At 38.5% G+C, this 20,559-nt stretch overlaps 1 protein-coding gene across 3 annotated transcripts in view; it reads right to left on the bottom strand.

Annotated features, from left to right (window-relative positions):
- Positions 1 to 20,559, bottom strand: part of SYNPR (synaptoporin) — a 340,575-nt gene that overhangs the window by 45,825 nt on the left and 274,191 nt on the right. For all 3 annotated transcript variants that reach the window (XM_009238830.4, XM_009238832.4, NM_001135469.1), the window contains 1 exon segment: positions 11,219 to 11,417. In XM_009238830.4, coding sequence (XP_009237105.1) covers positions 11,219 to 11,417 — 199 coding nt within the window.

Raw genomic sequence — 20,559 nt, forward strand, 5'->3', positions numbered from 1 at the left:
AGGTATTTGAGAACAATGTGGAAGAGCATTCTAAGTTGCAGATCTCAGATAGGTGGTGGAACAAAGGTGAGATCACTCCTTGGCCAATCACCCAAGTGTTTTCAATAACCTTGTCCCTCATAAGGGATTCAGATCAGTTTTACCTGCTGTCTTTTCCTACCTATTCCCAGGGCAAATTCTGAAGCATTTCTTTGCATGCATCTGTAACTTTGATTAGGGTCCTGCTAATCAGCAATGGAAATGAAGATGTCCAGCTGCGGAAAGGGCTAACTTTGTGCCAACTGTTTGAAAGTCTAATGAACTGTGAGTATTAGAGCAAGACATTCTTAAGCTGCTGAGACCCCCAGTGAAGCTAAAGCTGTGTGTGTGAGTGTGTGCTTGTTCTGGATTCAAGGAAATAAATTTAGCAACTAGTAAGGATGTTTGCCATCTTGGGGGATGGGGAGGGGAAGATCTCACAACTTTCAAAAAATGATAGGAGGATGAAAGTCTGAGACTAGTTTCTCAGCTGGATGCCCCAATCAAATTTCCAAGTTTCATCCTGTTACACTATTGTGTTCTTTACACCCTTCTACTTTTTTCAGACTTGCCAGCTGGTAAGAGATTCAAACTCCTGTTCTCTGGAGCCTGGTTGGCTGATTTAATGGGGTAGTGCTCTCTCCCCTCTTTCCCTAAACCATGAGATCTGAGTGCCAGAGTGGTAGTGGGTTAGCTGAAGGGAGGGGAACAGAGTGATGGGGAAAAGAGTGAAGCTACACATTAGGGCTGATTGCATTTGTCTGTAATGACAGCAGCTGGTGCTGAGTTTGGAGGCTCAGAGAACAAAAAATAATATAAAAGAACATTTGATGTAAACAGGGCAATAAGAAGCCTTCCAAGCATTTCTCAAGATGAGAAAGTCAATAGAGTGTGTACCCATCCACTTGTGTTTCAGCTGATCTGTCCAATGAGATTTAATAAACACCAGTTACAGAGAAAGCACAGTATGGATATGATGGTAGGTAATAATAAAGCTGATGAAAATAATGGCTTGCATTAGTTAGCAACTGCTGAGTGCCTGGTGTTGTTCTAGTGGCTTTATGGGTAATAACCCTTTTACTCTGACCAACAACTTCATAAATTAGGAAACATTAGTCTCTTCATTTCATAGATGAAGACTCAGAAGTATAGAGAGGTTCTATAACCATCAGTCCAAAGTCATACAGATGGTAGATGGTGGTACTGAGATATGGGCCCAGGCAGTCTGAGTCCAGAGCCCAAATTCATAACCCCTCCCTGCTAATGTCTCCCCATCACAGATTTTGCCCTCAAGGGTAATAGGAATAAAGCAGGTAGTTTGAGGCTAGGACCTAGGTTTTATTTGACTAATGCCTATAACAGGGTCTGGGATCCAGTGAGGCCTACACAGCCATGATCATTATTCTTGAATCTGAAAAAGAGCTTTGTCTTACCATCAAAAAGGAAACACCACATGAACTTTTGTTTCATTGAAAACCAAAAAGTAAAACCCAGCAGTATCTGAGGGCACACAAGGAAAAATCAATACAAGATGAATTAGCAAAAATAATTATGGATAGTTGTTCATTAAATAGGAAAATATTTTTACTCCCCTTTTTCCCAGATCTATACCACTTTGGGAGTCTACCAAAATTACTTGTAGTAGCCGTAAAAGTTAAACTAGTGCCCAAGTTGCTAGGAAATATTCAATTGGCTCAAATTCCATAATTAGATACGGAGTCAGGAGCAATATAAATGCTCCTGAAGTATTCTAGAAAAACTCAAGAGTTCTTTGATGAGTAACATCTAAAACTGGACAGGGAAATGAGGTTGACAGTATTTTTCTCTCTAGGATGTCAGCTAGATCAGAAGGCAGAGCTTAGGGGAAAGAGACTGTGAAGCCAAAATGTTTAGATTGGGCTGAAGAGTGTGTTTGTGTGTGTGCTGGAGGTAGCTAAGAGAGGGGACACAAGAGGACAGAAGACAGTACGACAGCCAAAAGCTAGCAGTGAGGTTCCTGGACCCAGAGGAATGAACACGGTGACAGGTAGAGAGTTCCCCATAAGTAGAATTATTCAGAGAAAAATGAAGCAACGTCTAAGCTAAAGTCAAGTGGACCTGAATTGCCTCTAGGACAGGTAACCTCCAAGATAGTGCCTCATTGCAGCATCCTCTGAAAGGGAAGAATGCTGTGTCCTCACATGGCAACACATGGATATTGGGGGTCGGGGCAGAATGCAATGATTTGAATTTGTCTTCTTCAAAATCCGTGTGTTGTCAATGTGATAACATTAAGAAGTAGGGCACTTAAGAGGTCATTAGACCATGAGGGCCCCTCCCTCATGAATGGGATTAAGACCTTTTTAAAAGAGGCTTCCCACATGTTCTGCTCCGTTTCTCTTCTGCCTTCTACCACGTGAGGACACAGTATTCCATCCTTCCAGACGATGCTGCAACAACGCACCATCTTGGAGGCAGAGGGCAGTCCTCACCAAGCAATAGAACCTGCTGGAAGCTTGATCTTGGACTTTCCAGCCTCCAGAACTGTGAGAAGATTAATTTCTGTTCTTTATAAATTACCCAGTCTCAGGTATTTTATTGTAGCAGGACAAACTTAAGACAGCGGCAGGGGGTTGAGTCAGGGGCAAAATTGTCACCTCCCTCCTCCCTCTCCGTAGGACAGGAGTTGAAAACCCCTGGTCTGTCTGGGAAAGGAAGCCAAGTTTTCTCTGGGTATGCCAGGCTATGGAGTAGAAACATTTCACATTTCATTTTGTTTTAAATGAAAAAGAAAACACATAGGAAAGACACACTGGGGCTTTGCTAAGTTTCTGCAAGATCTTGATTTTCTAACTGAATGAGGAGTTCCCTGGAATGTAAAGAAATGTGACAAATGTGATTGGGGTTGGGACAGACATTTTCCACCAGCCCCCCAAAGACAGAGACTCCAGCAAAGGACAAGAAGAGCTGTGGGCTCTGGAAGAATCATGAGTTCTTTAAGCAGTTCACTGCCTTTATTAAGGCTACAGAACTACAGCTCATCTTTTCATTAAAGTAGCAAATTTGAGAAATGTGGTACCAAATACAGTGGGAATGGACCTTCATTTAAATTGTAATTAAGAATTCACTAATCATCAAAAAGCTGAAAAAGAGCTGAGGATGTGAGATGCGATAAAACATCTAGAGAGCACACCGGGAAAATTTTGAATGGATTAATGTATTTGCCTTCATCTGTGCTGCCAATTCTGAGAGAAATGTACTTGATACAAAATTTACAGTGGTTTAGATTATGAGTTCATTTAAGGTGAAGTCCATACGTTTTTGCATTATCAACATTTCTTATTTCAGAGAGTGAGGAGGTGAGACACACACACACACACACACACACACACACACACACTGGCCGGGCACGGTGGCTCACACCTGCAATCCCAACACTTTGGGAGGCTGAGGCAGGTGAATCACAAGGTCAGGAGTTTGAGACCAGCCTGGCCAACATGGTGAAACCCCGTCTCTACTAAAAATACAAAAATTAGCTGGGCATGGTGGTATATACCTGTAATCCCAGCTACTGGGGAGGCTGAGGCAGGAGAATGGCTTGAATCCAGGAGACAGAGGTTGCAGTGAGCCAAGATTGATTGTGGCACTGCACTCCAGGCTGGATGACAGAGCAAGACTCTGTCTCAAAAAAAAAAAAAAAAAAAAAGACACCCCCCGCCCCCCAACAAATCAGTGTCGGATTCTGATAGGTGTGTCTATGACTAACAACATACATACACACTTTTGGGGCTTCAAATGATATTATGTTTATCATCAAATACACTGTTTCTGGGGCAGAACTTCAAAAACAAGGTCCTTCATTTACCTTGCTCACCAACCTCAAGATGCTCTCGAGTTGTCTTTTTTTTTTCCATATTTGAGAGTATTTATTAAAATGCGGTTTATAGGAGTTTTCTAGCAGTAGATGTTTGTTTTTATTTTTATTTTTATTTTTTATTATACTTTATGACAAGTACACAGCACCGAGACCTGAAAAGGGCATACCCTCACTTCTAGGCAAGATTATGTACCTCCTCCTCTAGGTTACCAAAGCCCGTCTACATACCCCTAGCAAGCCATTTGTAGGAGAGTTATAATGATTTAATGATTCAATAATGTTCCTCAGCAGACTAAATGCTTTTAATTCACCCATAAATACATGTTGCTTGGCCTGTTGAGGACACTTATTACCTATTAAAATAAAATAGACGTGAAATGGAACTGACATAAAGAGGAGAGAGGAGAATGGGGAGAGAAAAGAGGAGAGAAGAGGAAAGGAGAAGACAGAGGGGAATTGGGGAGAGGGAGAGAGGGAAGGGGAGAAGAGAGAGCGCTTTCTCAGTAATTTCTGTATAGCTCAGAGACTGCAAAATCTGATTTCTGTATCTAATTATACCCAAACAGAGGTGTAGCTGGTGGGAAAGAGCATTTGATTATTTGAGCATCCAGCTCCGTATCTGTCTTTGTTGTTTTCTTCCCTTAGTGATGGCCCCAGCCCATAGTTCCAAATGAGAAACCTTATTTTGTTTGGGGAAATTAAAAGTCTACCTCCCAGTTATCTAATGGAGTGGGATTTAAGAAACACAAAGGTTAATTGGATGGTTCAACCTAGAAATTGTGATCTTAGAAGTAGTCCTGAGTTAAGCTCTATCCTTGGGGACTTGGGGATAAGAAGGTGCATGGGATAGAAGGACTGGAGGAAGATAGAACTGTGAAAGCAGCAGTCAATCAAAGGAAGGTGCCTGCAATTTTCCTTTGTGGGACTAAGGAACTACCCAGTAATGGACAGGAGAATAATTAAAATGAATGATAATAATAGTGCTACAATCAGATACCATTAATTTATCACTTACTGTGTGCCTTTCCCTGTGTAAAGTGCTTTTCAGGCATTAACTCTTCCTTTCCTTACTGCACTCATGTGATGTGCACATTATTATTAACGCCATTCTATATGTGAAGTAACAGCTTCCACCTGTTAAATAATATTTCACACAAGAAGATTAAAATCCAGCACCCCATAAATTAGCCACTACCCTGAAGATCACTGGACTAAGAGTTTGTGTCCTTGTTCTGCTATTAACTTCTTCCCTGATAACTGCAAGGTTTCTAATATCCTGGGGACTTATTTTTCAAAGTCTTGTGCCCACTAAAGAGGAATTAAATTGAATCTGTAGAATAGGGCTAATTCTTATTGCACTGCTTCTCTCCCAGGATTGTTTTGAGGCTAGATAGGGAAATACGAAACTATCTGGAAGGCACTGGGCATGCAACAAAGGTGAGCCACGATACCACTGTGTGCCTGCCATTGGCAAACACTCCTGGTCCCATAAACTGCCTTGGGTCAACCTGGTCTCCTTTATGGGAGGAGAGTTTGAATAACATAGCCTCTTTCTTTTACACAAAATCTTAAGGTGGATATCAAGCTTCTTCCTAATTCCCAGAGAAGTTACTTTAAGCCAAACGTCTTGCAATACAGATTCACTGAAACATGCGATGGTGTTTATTAATGTGCTCATCCTTAGAGCATTCAAGCATTCTGTCAGTCTTGTAAGATAAGTTGCTTTTAAAAATCTACTTTACATTAATATGGAAGAAAACTAAATCCTCATTATTTGACCTGAGATCTGAAAACGGCTCAGAACATCCTGTCACAGTAACCTAGGCAGGAGATTGGCTTTTAAAACTATACTCTAAGAAACATGACAGAATGATATAACCTGATACGACATTTCAATTTCACAATCATGCACCATTCGCATGGACATTTCTGCTTTCTGAGAACTGATATTTATTTATCTGTACACGAAGACACTGTAGTGACATACAGTAGCTGGCTGATTTCTTTGGCCCAATTTTCTCACTATTATATCATTCAGCATCATTAACAATTGTGTTGCTTCTAAAGGCATTCAGATACTCATTTTTACTTAAAGGTGGGCAATCTTGTCATACATATTCAGTAGAAAAAATTTTTTTCAGTAGCCATTGATAAACTTGGCTCCAGTCTGTCTGAAACTGCTCACAACTGCTTGGAAATGCATAGGAACAAATCCTGGTAATCTGTGATTCACAATACACATGTATCCTGGACATTTTAAAGTTTGTTTTCCCTCATTGGCATCTTCTATTTGCAAGTCAGATAAATGGCACTTACAAGCAGAACCCTCTAGTAGTTCTAGTACGACAGATGCATGGCTGTCATTCCATAACTCCAGATGGATTCTGGAGGCAAATAAAATCCTCTATGACAGTCAAATGACCAAAAGAGCCTAGGGATTATGAGCTTGATTTATTTGCTTCCAGAGTAAAACAATACCAATTTGTGTTGCCTATCTCCACCTCTCTAACTTTTATAGCACATTGGCTATCAGGATCTTGGGTCTCTTGCATGGTGATTATGAATTGAGCTCTGGATTTCGACCCACACTCTGAACTTTCTGCCTATAAGTGATGCAACCAGGGAGAGTTGGTAACTGCTCTAAGCTTCCCTTCTCTCATCTATAAATGTGAATAATAATATAAACTAGGGTTGTCTTGAGTATTAAATTAGCTCATCACATAGTAGAAACCCAATCTATATCGGTTGATGTTATTGTTATTATCGTCCTTATCACTTCCCTACAACATTAATTTTATTTGTGCAGGATGTATAATGTCATGTCCCAGAGGACTATAAATTGAGATGAAAATTTGTTAATTTTTTGGATGTGAACTACCTTGGAAGGGTATCTGATTTCTTAAACTACTTGAATTAGTTTATGTTCACCTAATACAGCAATTTTGCAGTTTCATGTTCAAAGTTTGACTTGAAGAATCACAAATTACATAAATTTTTTTTAAAGTATGTGTTTGGTTAGAAACAAAACAATGACAAAAAATAGATGGTAACCAAAATGAAGTTGCCCAAATAATGATCAGTAGTTGATATGGTTAGGCTTTGTGTCCCCACCCAAATCTCATCTTGAATTGTAATCCCCAGGTCTTGAGGGAGAGACCTGGTGGGAGGTGATTGGATCATGGGGGTGGTTCCCCCCATGCTGTTCTCATGATAGTGAGTGAGTTCTCGTGAGATCTGATGGTTTTATAAATGTTTGGTAGTTCCTCACTTGCTCACTTCTTCTCTCTGCGGCCGCCCTATGAAGAGGTGCCTTCCACCATGATCGTAAATTTCCTGAGGCCTCCTCAGCCATACGGAACTGTGAGTTAATTAAACCTCTTTTCTTTAGAAATGACCTAGTCTCAGGCCATTCTTTATAGCAGTGTGAGAATGGACTAATACAGTGGCCATCTTTGTGAATAAAGAGGATGGGTTTTAAACAAGCAAAATTATTGTGAACATCTGAACAAATGCTTTTCTAGTATTTGAAAATTTTCATAAGTATGCACCATCCTCTTGAGACCTTGCTTACACTGTGAATTCACTTAAACCTGCTCTTCACAAATGGTGTCATAGCACCCCTTACTTCACCAATCACAGCTTCATCATGGTGGGATTTGAATCGATGTGGTTTGCTCTTTGCAGCTATAATGGCATCCTGCTGATCTACATGCAATCTGCCTCTGTGACTCCTATGATTCAGGCTCATTTTTAAATTAACTTTATCTGCTAAGTAATGAGCACTTCAGTTTTTTAATATCACAGAAGTTTCATCTAGGAGACTTTTCTTTTTTGATTACTAGAATTATCTCTCTCTGTTCCTTCCTCCCACGACATAATGAAACAAAACCTACCATTGTATTATACAATTCAGGATTTCATCATATCTTGCTTGATGGGAAAGACTGTTTACACAGAGATAAAGCAGCACGCCTTTACAAGATCATTTTACATGAGTAGAATGTGGTTTTATATAACAAAATAGTTTTTTTCCTACTTTATGTGTGGATTAGCTGTATCAACTTTTTCTGTTTAGAAGTCAGGATATTTCCTCAGACTTAAAAGTCCTGTGAGCGTGTTTACATGGATCCAGAAATAAACATTCATGTTGGATTTATGGTATATGCATGGCAATCTCCTGGGTATGTCCATCTGTACACCATGGTGGGGATAAGCCCAAGTTTGGTGACTCTGTTAAAGATATTTTGAGGTCATTAAGACTATTAACTCAAATTTGAGATGAAAAAAAAAAAAAAACACTTGCCAAAAGTTTCAAATTCTGTTTTGTTACTCTTTTTTTAAATTAACATATTAAAGTGTTGCACACCTGAACATTTTCTAGTCCCTTCAAACTTAACAAATTTCTAAAAACAGAGAATTCTCCCAGTTATCCTTCAAAATTTATTGTTTTAAGGTTCAGATCTCTATAATAGAGATTTGTGAAATTTATTTTACTCACATACTCCCTAAAATAATTTTTAAAAATTATGTCCCTGCTTGTATAAAGTTGGCATCTAATTTTGTTTTTATTGAAAGTTCAAACAGTTGCAAATAAAGTAATTTCTGGCATATTGAATGTATTAGGCTGGGCGTGGTGGCTCACGCCTGTAATCCCAACATTTTGGGAGGCCAAGGCTGGTAGATTGCTTGAGTCCAGGAGTTTAAGACCAGCCTGGGCAACATGGCAAAATCCCATCTGTACCAAAAAATACAAAAAATTAGCTGAGTGTGGTGGTGTGTGCCTATAGTCCCTGCTACTTGGGAGCTTGGGAGGCTGAGGTGGGAGGATCTTGGCTACTTGGGAGTCTCAGGAGGTAAAGGTTGAAGTGAGCCGAGATCACTCCACTACACACCAGCCTGGGTGACAGTAAGATCCTGTCTCAAAAAAAAAAAAAAAAAGAAAAGAAAGTATTGATATTTAAAAATAAAATTATTGTATCAATTTTTAAATGTATCCAATGGAACAGTTACTTGATATTCTGTTATAATTAACAGATATTATCTTATAATTAACAAGTTATTTAACAGGTGGAAATTTTACATCTTCCTTTTGTTCTCTTTGAATTTGTATTTTTATTATACTTCCCTCACAGAATTATAGCATGATATAATTTTTTTTCTGGAAAGCATATTATTAATTACTCTATTATATATTTTTTGAAACAAAAATATTTATACACATTTAAATTAACTGTTTAATTACTTGTGATCCTCAGACTTTAAGTATTACATTTCTTTTGGGTTGAGTGATCACTACAAGTATTATTAATGCATAATTTTCCAAAACAACAAAAATATACTATAAATTTAATATGTAATTATTAAATTTTAAAAATAGCCAGGTACAGTGGCTTATGCCTGTAATCTCAGCACTTTGGGAGGCCGAGGCGGGAGGATAACCTGAGTCCAGGAGTTCGAGACCCTGTCTCTGCAAAAAATATGATGAAACCTTGTCTCTGCAAAAAAATACAAAAACTAGCTGGGTGTGGTGGCATACACCTGTTGTCCCAGCTACTTGGGAGGCTGAGGTGGGAGGATCATCTGAGCCTAGGAGGTGGAGTGAGCTGTGATTACACCACTGCACGCCAGCCTGGGTGGTGGCATGAGACTCTGCCTCAATAAAATAAAACAAAAAGTAAAAATTTTATTGAGAATTTACAATTCTTAGATGAATAGGCTGTGTTAGTCCATTTTGTGTGGCTATAACACAATACCTGAGACTGGGTAATTTATAAAGAAAAGAGGTTTATTTAGCACATAGTCTACAGGCTGGGAAGTTCAAGATTGGACAGCCACATCTGGTGGCTTGTGGTGAGGGCCTTGTGCTGTGTCAAAACATAGCAGAGAAATGAAAGAGGAACTGGCTATGTGGGAAAAGGGATAGAAGACAAAAGGGGCTGACTCAATTTATAACAACCTGCTCTCACAAGAACTAATACAGTCTTATGAGAACTAATGCAGTCTCTCAAGAAAGACATTAACTCATCTTAGTTATCTAACCAGCTTTAAAAAGCACTGCCTCTTAACACTGCCACATTGAAGACCAAGTTTCAACATGAGTTTTGGTTGGGGATAAACTGTATTCAAACCATAGCAGTTAATATATAATTTTTTTGATAAATATTATTTATTTATAGAATAGTACATGATTCAGCATAAATTTCATTTCCATTTTTCCTTTTTTAGATGTAAATGCTGAGAAAGCTTACTTGCATAAATGAGAACAAACGGAGTTTTGTTATAGCAATACCATTTATTACTTTCTTTTTGAGTTATATGTCCCACATCGCATAGTAACGTGTCACCGAAAATTATTTTTTAATGATCAATCAACTGATAAGCATACTAGAATTTTTAATTTGATTGAAAGCCAAAAAATAGTAAATCTCCTTATATCCAAAAAAGTGTATTAGTCAGGCATCAGAATCACTTTTGTCAACACCAGCACCAATATTTCAATGGTCCCCTTTTCAGTGTCCCAAATGTTTTATATTCTGTAAATGTACTGTGTAGTAAGACTTGAGTTGGTAAATAAGGATACTTTTCTTTTGTAAAATGGGAGTAGTTGATTAAGAAAGATGACAGTAAAATATTTTCAGATACAGGGCATTCTCAGGAAGATAGAGTTTGGGCAAATGCACATGTAAAGGGTGAAATTTAAAATTTATTTCCTTAAAATTATCTATGCCTAGGTACCCTCTTAGAGGTTTTGTGTCCCCCTAGGTGTATGTGTGTTTATGTTTAGAAATGCTGGGCTATATTGATTTCACTCATATGAGTCCTTGGACCATTGTACAAGGCAACAGAAAGTGAGGTGTAGGGTAAGCAATTGGTAGGAAAAAGACATAGATAGATACATATACAGAGACGAAGAACTCCATTTTCAAACTAAACAATTATTAATATATGCCCATCCTGTAATATACTAAGGGAATAACATATTTCAAATAAGCATAGGTCACACTGTCTAAATAATAAGAAAAATGGTTGACTAACTCCACAATGCTGGAATTATAAATAAATCTACAGCAAGCTTCACTGCTCTTTCCTTGATCTCATGAGATTTCTAATCATTTATTTCAGAGGGGTTTCTAGCAAGTCGGGTAACATTTTCCCAGCCCAGGAGCACAAGAGATTGACAGACATCATGTTTTTGTTGTGGTTTCGAGAGATTTTGATAAAAAAGAATGTGATTTCCTTTCAAACACCTATCCCGAGGGCTCAGGTAACTCCAAAGTCCTTCAAGCATTAGTAAAAGAAATTAGAAGGAACAGAAAAAGTTATCTGAAAAAGAAAACCACTTACAATGAGTGGGCCCCGGTTGTTTTCCCGGTATTTGTTCTGGAAGAAAATGTAAACGACAGTGGCAGCCAAAGAGTAGAGGAAGGCGAAGACAGCAACAGTGACGAAGAACTCTGCTGAAGACGAGGAGTCACCAATCAATGCCAGCTTCTGCCGTTCCTTTCCCTCGCAGGTGGGCACCTCAAACGTCACCTGATGCAACCTAAATTGCCAGATTTAAGGAGACATTCTTTAAATGCAATGGAGACAAAAATAGATGACTTATGTCTACATCTTCTAAAGCAAAATGGGGTGTGATCTGGGAGTTTTGGTGCATGCCTATGTAACATATTCATTAAGAAATTTACAGACATTATAGCTAGAAATGTGGAAATCAATATTGCAGCTAATCATCATTCAACTGGTTATCATAACAGCTAGTCACCCTTAGGTAGAGGGGAGGAAGGAAGGGGAAAGGGAACCTGAAATCGTGATAAATTGGACTACGACATCCCCCTGCTGAAATTCTTCAGTGCTTCCTCTCTTTAACAGGGCTCGCCAGGCCTTACCTTGGTGCCCCTAACTGTATCTCCAGACTCCTCCCCTGCTGCTGTGTCCTCCATCACCCTGTTTCAACTACATTGGCCTGCTTTCTGTTTCTTAGTTATGACAAACACGGTCCTGTCTCCAGGTCTTGTTGTTGACTGTTCTCTTTTCCTAAATCACTCTGCCCCCTGACATTTCCCATGGCTGCCTCCTTGGCATTCAGGCATCAGCTCAACATCTCCTGAGAGATGAGAGCCTTTTCCTGCCATTAATCGAAAGGAGCTCCTTTCCTTCAGGCATTTTCTATTACATCACTCTATTTGATGTCATTCATAGCACTCACTAGCAGATAAAGCTGTCTTGATAATGAATTTGATTACTTTTTTTTTTCAGTCTCCACTGCCCACTCAACTGTGAATATCACTTCTCCATGATAGTGGGAATCTTGGTTTTCTTTTTCTCTGTGATTCCAAACACCTGACATTTTTCAAGCACTGAGTAAATAGTACCTGGATAAATGAATGCACGTTCTTGGTTCTGTAAGATGACTGATAGATCGTAATTTGATTGAACTTTTATAACTTCTATTTTAATGATTAAACTCTATCAGGATAGCATCCAGGCTCAATAAATTACTGGATACAGACAAAATAAGATGCTTTGGGCAATACTTTCAGCTCGGTAAGTAACACCTAAGGAAGATGTGTTATATCCAATATAGTAGCTCAGGGTGTGAACTGGAACTAAGTCGTGAACTATAATTTAATATAGAGGCCAAAATTTTTCTTCAGAAATGATAATTAAGGAGGCACTTGCAAAAAGATATGACTGAGGCTCATTTATGACAATAAAGTGCAACTTGGAAAATTGTCTATAAAAGTAACAGTAATGATAAAGCCATCACGAACCTCATAAATTCCAACTTATACTTAGGAAGTATTTTTCTTACTAAAAGAAACTCAATCCCTTTAAAACGGATCTGTTAGAAGTCCTAGTCAGAGCACTCAGGCAAGTGAAAAAAATAAAAGGCATCCAAATAGGAAAAGAAGTCAAACTATCTCTCTTCACTGATGATATAATTTTCTGTCTAGAAAATTCTAAATAATCTTCCAAAAGCCTACTAAAACTGATAAACAATTTTAGTAAGTTTTTTATATAAAATCAGGGTACAAAAATCAGTAGCATTTCTATACACCAATAATGTCCAGGCTGAGAGTCAAATCAAGAGCACAATCTCATTTACAATAGCCACAAAGAAAATAAAATACCTAGGAATGCAGCTAACCAAGGAGGTGAAAGATCTCTACAAGGAGAACTATAAAACTCTGCTGAAAGAAATCAGAGATGACACAAATAAATGGAAATACTTTCCATGTTCATGGATTGGAAGAATCAGTATCACTAAAATAGCCCTATTGCCCAGAGCAACTTACAGATTAAATTCTCTTCCTATCAAACTACCAATGTCATTCTTCACAGAATTAAAAAAAAAAACTATTCTAAAATTCATATGGAACCCAAAAAAAGAGCCTGAATAGCCAAAACAGTCTTAAGCAAAAGGAACAAAGCTGGAGACATCACAATACCCAATTTCAAACTATACCACAAGGCTAGAGCAACCAAAACAGCATGGTACTAGTACAAAACAGACACATAGACCAATGGAACAGAATAAAAAACTCAGAAATAAAACCATACACTTATAACCATCTGATCTTTGACAAGGCTGCCAAAAACAAGCAATGGAAAAAGAACTCCCTACTCAGTACATGGTGCTGGGATAAATGGCTAGCCATATGGAGAAGAATGAACCTGGACCATTACCTTTCAACATATAAAAAAATTAACTCAAGATGGATTACAGATATAAATGTAAGACCTCAAACTCCTGGAAGAAAACCTAGGAAATGCCCTTCTCAATACTGGCCTTGGCAAATAATTTTTGGCTAAGTCCCCAAAAGCAAATGCAACAAAAACAAAAATTGGTAAGTGGGACCTAATTAAACTGAAGAGTTTCTGCACAGAAAAAGAAACTATGAAAAGACCTACAGGACGGGAGAAAATATTCACAAATTATGTATCTGACAAAGGTCTAATATCCATAACCTATAAAGAACTTAAACAAATCAACAAGCAAGAAACGAACAGCCCCCACTAAAAATGAGCAAAAGATGTAGACACTTCTCAAAAAAAGACATAGGGCTGGGCATGGTGGCTCATGCCTGTAATCCCAGCACTTTGGGAGGCCAAGACGGGGTGGATCACCTGAGGTCGGGAGATCGAGACCAGCCTGACCAACATGGAGAAACCCCATCTCTACTAAAAATATAAAATTAGGCAGGTGTGGTAGCGCATGCCTGTAATCCCAGCTACTCAGGAGGCTGAGGCAGGAGAATCACTTGAACCTAGGAGGTGGAGGTTGCGGTGAGCCGAGATCACGCCATTGCACTCCAGCCTGGGCAACAAGAGCGAAACTCTGTCTCAAAAAAACAAAACAAACAAACAAACAAAAAAGACATAGAAGTAGCCAAAAAAAAAACATTAAAAAATACTCATCTTCACTAATCATCAGAGAAATGCAAATCAAAACCATGATGAGATAACATCTCACACCAGTCAGGGTGGCTATTCTTAAAAAGTCAAAACCAACAGATGCTGACAAGACTGCAGAGAAAAGGGAACACTTATGCACTTAGCCACCATGGAAAGCACTTTGGAGATTTCTCAAAGAACTTAAAACAGAGCTACTCTTTGACCCAGCAATCCCAGTACTGGGTATATACCCAAAGGAAAATAGATCATTATACCAAAAAGACCCATGCACTTGCATGTTCATGGCCGTGCTACTCACAAGAGCACAGACACAGAATCAACTTAGGTGCCCATCAATGGTTGATTACATAAAGAAAATGTAGTACATATACCCCACGGAATACTATGTAGCTATAAAAAAAGAATGAAATTGCGTCATTTGCATAACATGAATGGAGTTGGAGGCCATAATCCTAAGCAAACTAAGGCAGGGACAGAAAACCAAATATGCATGTTCTTGCTTATCAGTGGGAGCTAAACATGAAGTACACACAGACGTAAACATGGGAACAGTAGACACTGCGGAGTACTAGAGTAGGGAGGGAAGAGGACATAGGTTGAAAAGCTACTTATTGGGTACTATGCTCACTGCCTGGGTGCAATATTCCCGTGTAGCACACCTGCACATGTACCCCCATATCTAAAATAAAATTTGAAATAGAAAAAAAAAGCAGATTTGTTGTGCACATCATCTTCCAATGAAGATAATAATGTTAATAACATAATAATAGCAATTAACATATTGGGGCATTGCTTATGGGCCAGAAACTAAGGCTTAGAAAGATTAAGTAATTCGTTCTAAGCCACATAGTTAGTAAATGCCAGTCCGGGGGTTTAAATCTGCATCAAACTCCAGAACCTGATTTTTAAACTTCTACATTGACTTGTTTATGTTAAATAATGAGGACATTAACTAGGATATATATATTTTTAAAGTGAAGCTCATGGACCACTGGCATTAGAATTGCTAGGGACTATGTTAAAAATGTATATTCCTGGGCCCCATCTCAGATCTACTGAATTGAAACCTCTAGAGGTATGCCTAGCTCACAGCTAAAGCAGGAAAATCCAGTCCCCTTAAGTTCCTTTTTTCTCAAGTCCATTTGTTTTTGCTTGTATATATTGCACTTTCCCACAAAAATCCTTTTTCTTAACAAACATAAATGTGTACAGCTCCAACAAAATTCAGGACAACAGAAGCATTCATTATGGTTATATCATAGAGCCCTTTTCCTACCCTTGCCAGTGATATTAGAATCTTCCTCAATAGTTTTGTCTGTAGAAATACTGAAAAATGAAATGCATTTAAAGGTAATCATGTCAATTATTCTGACACAGGTGATTTTCAGATAATGCACACTTTCTCATTATTTAAAAAAAGTGGCATTGACTTCATACACTTTCAACAACTTTATAGTTCACATAATAGCTAGATGTGGCCAGGTGCGGTGGCTCATGCCTGTAATCACAACACTTTGGGAGGCCGAGGCAGGCAGACTGCCTGAGGTCAGGAGTTCGAGACCAGCCTGACCGACATGGTGAAACCTCGTCTCTACTAAAAATACAAAAATTAGCCAGACGCGGTGGCGGGCACCTGTAATCCCAGCTACTCGGGAGGCTGAGGCAGGAGAATCACTTGAACCCGGGAGGCAGAGGTTGCAGTGAGCCGAGACCGGGCCATTGCACCTCAGCCTGGACAACAAGAGCCAAGCTCCGTCTCAAATAAATAAATATATATATAGCTAGATGCTGGGGCTAGAGTGGGGAATAAAGAAGAGATGGAATGGTGCCTGTCCATGTTGAACTTAAAGTTTAGAGAGAAAAGATGGGTTTTCTGAGAGGAACCTGAGGCTAGTCTGAGGGTGGGGTAGCCAAGGTAAGATTCCCTATGGAAGTGACTTTTAGGCTGGAGCTTTAAAGATCATAGGAATTACCCAGATCAAAAGTTAAGAAAGAAAGCACAATGAGATACTACTTCACATCCACTTGGGTGGCTATAAAAAGGATTATAAGATTGGAATTATAAGTGTTGGTAAGGATGTAGAGAAATTGGAACTTTCGTATGTTGCTGGGGAGAATGTAAAATGATGCAGCCACTTTGGAAAACAGTCTGGCAGTTTTTCAGGTAGTTAAATATAGAGTTATCATATGACTCCATTCCAGCAATTCCACTCCTAGATACATACCCAAGAGAAATGATAACATTTGTCTACACAAAATCTTGTACAAGAGAGTTCATAGCAGCATTATTCGTAATAGCCAAACAGGAGAAACAATTGAAATGTCTATTAACTGATGAATGAATAAATAAGATGTAGTTTATTCATACAACAGAATATTATTTGTCAATAAAAGTAAAGTACTGATACATACTACAACATGGATAAGCTTTGAAAACATTATGCTCAGTGAAAGAAGCTAGTCACAAAAGACCACATATTCCATGATTCCATTTCTATAAAATGTTTAGAATAAGTAAATCTATGGAGACGAAAAGCAGGTTAGTGTTTGCTTAGGACTGGGTGGAGGATAGGAGAATTGTGCAGTTTAAATGGCCAAATTGTATGGTATGTGAATTATGTCCCAATAAAGCTTAGAAAACAGGAAAGAACATGTACCAAGCTCCTGCGTAGGCAAAGGGCGTAACACATGGGGGAATAAAATGTGGCTTGGAAAACTGGAAGATGATGGGAAAGGGAATGGTGGTGCAGGATGGGGTGGAAAAGTAGCTGGGGGCCCCCATTGTGGGGCCTTGTTGGCCAGGTGGCCAAATTATAGATTTTGGCTTTAATCTTGAGAAAAAGATTAGAAAGATCTTCTTAGAATAAACCGCATGTAAAACAAAAACACATGTCACCTGTTGCAATTATCTGCGCTTGATAGTTTCCAGGTGTCAGGCTGCACCCCAGGATCAGCATGTCTCCAATGCACCTGTTCCTTCAGCTGACATGCACAAACTAGGTCTGCAATCTTTGTGTGTGGTGGAGACAGTGGGGAGGGAGAGAATAAAATATTTTTAAAAATATGCAGTCAGCCGAATAGCAATATTTTGCCCATTGCTGATTTAGCGTGTTGACTTAAAGAAATTGTTAATTGTGCTTATCTGTATAAGACAAAAAAAATTACTAAAAGATCTTATTAATACTGATGATGTATAGCTGGATATTTAGCCTACCAGCCATACTGGGTAAAAAATATATATATATATACACACACACACACACACACAAACACACGTGTATATACATATATGTATATATATATGTGTATCTATATATACACACACATATATCTAACTGTTGCTTAAAAGAGCTTATATATAAGAACTTTATAAGTTCTTATAAGCAAAAGGCATATATATGTATAAATACATACATATTTATTTATATATTATATATAAGTTCTTTTAAGCAACAATTATATATATGTATAAATTCATATATTTTGTATTTTTGGGGGAAAGTGTATAGTCAGCATGTGTTTTGTAGCTGTAATAACTTTGGAAGCAAATATTCATTCAGAATCTAAACAAGGAAAAATCTTTCTAAACAGAGCATGTCATTCGACAGAAACTGGATGCTGACGGGGCCACCTCTGATCTTGTGAGGAACCAGTCAGGGAGCAATTGCTGAAGCTGCAAAAGGTACCAAATTCAATTTGTTGATTTCAAATGTAAAATTCTCTTCACGGCTTGTCCAACCCAATCAAGAGGTAATTGAATTTCACTGGGTTTAACCGCATTGTGTCTATCAATAAAAGGCCTCCATTTTAGAGTGGTTTCTTTTAAAAAAGTATGTACCAATGTTTAAATGGAGTCATTTAAAACATTTCACTGATGCTTCAATTAAGTTAAAGAAACTACTGAGTCCCCATAGTTTTTAGTTACGTTTGTAGGGTCTGGAGTAATATTAAATGCAACTATCCTTTCAAGGGACTGGAGCAAGACAAGTGGCATTGCTTTATCGATAGAAATATTTGTAATAACAACCACCAACATTTTTCAACCTAGGCATTGTGCTAGGTTCTTTACCTACTTGTCTCATTTAATGCTCATAACAACTCTCTTCAGTGGGTACGATTGCTATTACCATTTTACAGAGGAGGAAACTGAGGCTTGGAAAAGGATAATGACCTTGCCAGAGGTCATGTGGCTAGAAGATGGCAGAGATGAGTCGGGAATGTAAGAAGAGTAGAAGGAGCCTACACTGGCAAGTACTGCACATGCCTGCCTCTCTGCTTTAAAAATTACAGCATCCTTAGATTTCCAGGTGAATATTTGTAAGCAAATGACCCAAACCAGCTTTCCCGTGCCATCTCATCTAACAGTAGACTGACAGTCTGTACTGAATAGGATTCTAAACCAATGTTCATTCTGCTACCACCTTGAAGTATGCGAATTAGGCATTGTACAAGGTACCCAGCAGTGATAGAGTTGAATCCCTGTAGACTGACTGATAGAAAGCCATTAAAAAGTTGCTAATTTCCAAATCTTGTCCTGGGTTATTCTAACATTTGCCTCAGAAACAAGTAAAGTTGGTAAATGAACCTGACTATGCCATGTTGTGAAATTGTGATAATTGTGGTGTGATTTTTATTATTATTATTATTATTATTATTTTACTTTAAGTTTTAGGGTATATGTGCACCATGTGCAGGTTAGTTACATATGTATACATGTGCCATGCTGGATAGAAAGTGAGACATTAGGTAAAACAAAGCACAGATTTATCTTTAGGTAGCACCACACTGTTATGGTCATCTGATAATAAGTAAGACCTTTGAAATTATTGACAAAACCTCTCACCGGGTGTGGAAGGAAACAGGACTAAAGCTCCTACCAATACATTTGGTGGTGGTTCAGTGCAAGACAGAAATGACATGTCCCAAGGGCAGTGATCCAGCCCAGGAGCAAATGTGGGAAGGATTAAGGTGTTGGGGAGCAGGCTGCTGTCATTGAATTTCTGGTAGCTGGAATTCAAGATCAGAGAGCAATTGGCAAATTGTAGCGCTGAGTACGTTTTCTCTTTACCTGATTATTTTTCATAGGCCCTGTTTCAATTCTGTTTACCAGTCGACAGGAACTTTAATCCTTTTGCTCCATTTTTATCCCTCTCTTCCCGATATGAAATATTGGTACTTATCTGCTTTTAGATTGCCTTGTCTTTAGCTAGCCACATGTATGTGTATATGTGTAATAAGTGTGTTTGTGTGTGCATTTACAGATACACACATACACTCTTACTTACTCAGCTTATATGATTCACAACATAAATCACTACAAAATCCTGAAAATTTATGTAGCACTTTCACACACTGCATCTCATTTTTCCCCGCAAGTAGCCCCCCTACGTTATGCAGATAGGGAAGTTGGAGCTGAGCTATCTCAAAAGAATCACTAAAGATCACCTATTGGCACGGAGTAGTGGAAAACTTAGCACTCAGGCTTTATGATACCAGCTCTTAGTTGTTTTACTTATGACCCAAATTTCATTTCCACGTTTTCCAAGCCACTGACTTCTCCGTTATGCTCAAGTCATTCATTCATTCAGTAAAGATTTATTGAACTTCATGTGCCAGTCATTAGAAACAGATGGGGAGACAATGAACTATGGGGAATGAGAGTGCAGATTATCTGGAAGGTTGAAAAAGACAAATCCTTCTCTGTTATTTCCAGTGGTTTTCTTACTGTACCCGAAGCATGGTATTTGGTGATGCTATTTAGAATGATGACGGTGATTTCACTTCTACTGCTGGATGCCAATCAATGATTGACATTTATTGAGCATACACTAGCCCAGGCACCATGCCAAATGTTTTCATCTATTATCTCACTGAAACATTCAAGTTTGATCAAGTGGTTACTATTAAGTTATTGCATGTTAATTTTAGGAGCAAGGAGACTTTTTGAAGTAGGGCCGTGAAATGGAGTCTGTATGACCCCAAAGCTCTTGCTTTTAACCTCCCATACAAAAACAATGCAATGTTATTAATTGTTTGTATCAATCACATATTTGCTGACTTCTTGCACCATTGAGGGCTTTTCTAATGGTCTTCTAGCAACTGACTCTCATTTGTTACTTTCAGTCTTTTCTCCATAGGACAGTTGTCATAGGATGAATATATGGGAACTGCGGCCATTGTTCCATTGCTCCACTGGCTTATGGGTGATTCCAAACTGGGCCTAAAAACTCACGTTGATCGGAACAAGATTCTCCTTTACGCCACCA

This window comes from Pongo abelii, chromosome 2 (genome assembly GCF_028885655.2).
Source record: "Pongo abelii isolate AG06213 chromosome 2, NHGRI_mPonAbe1-v2.0_pri, whole genome shotgun sequence".
NCBI lineage: Eukaryota > Metazoa > Chordata > Mammalia > Primates > Hominidae > Pongo > Pongo abelii.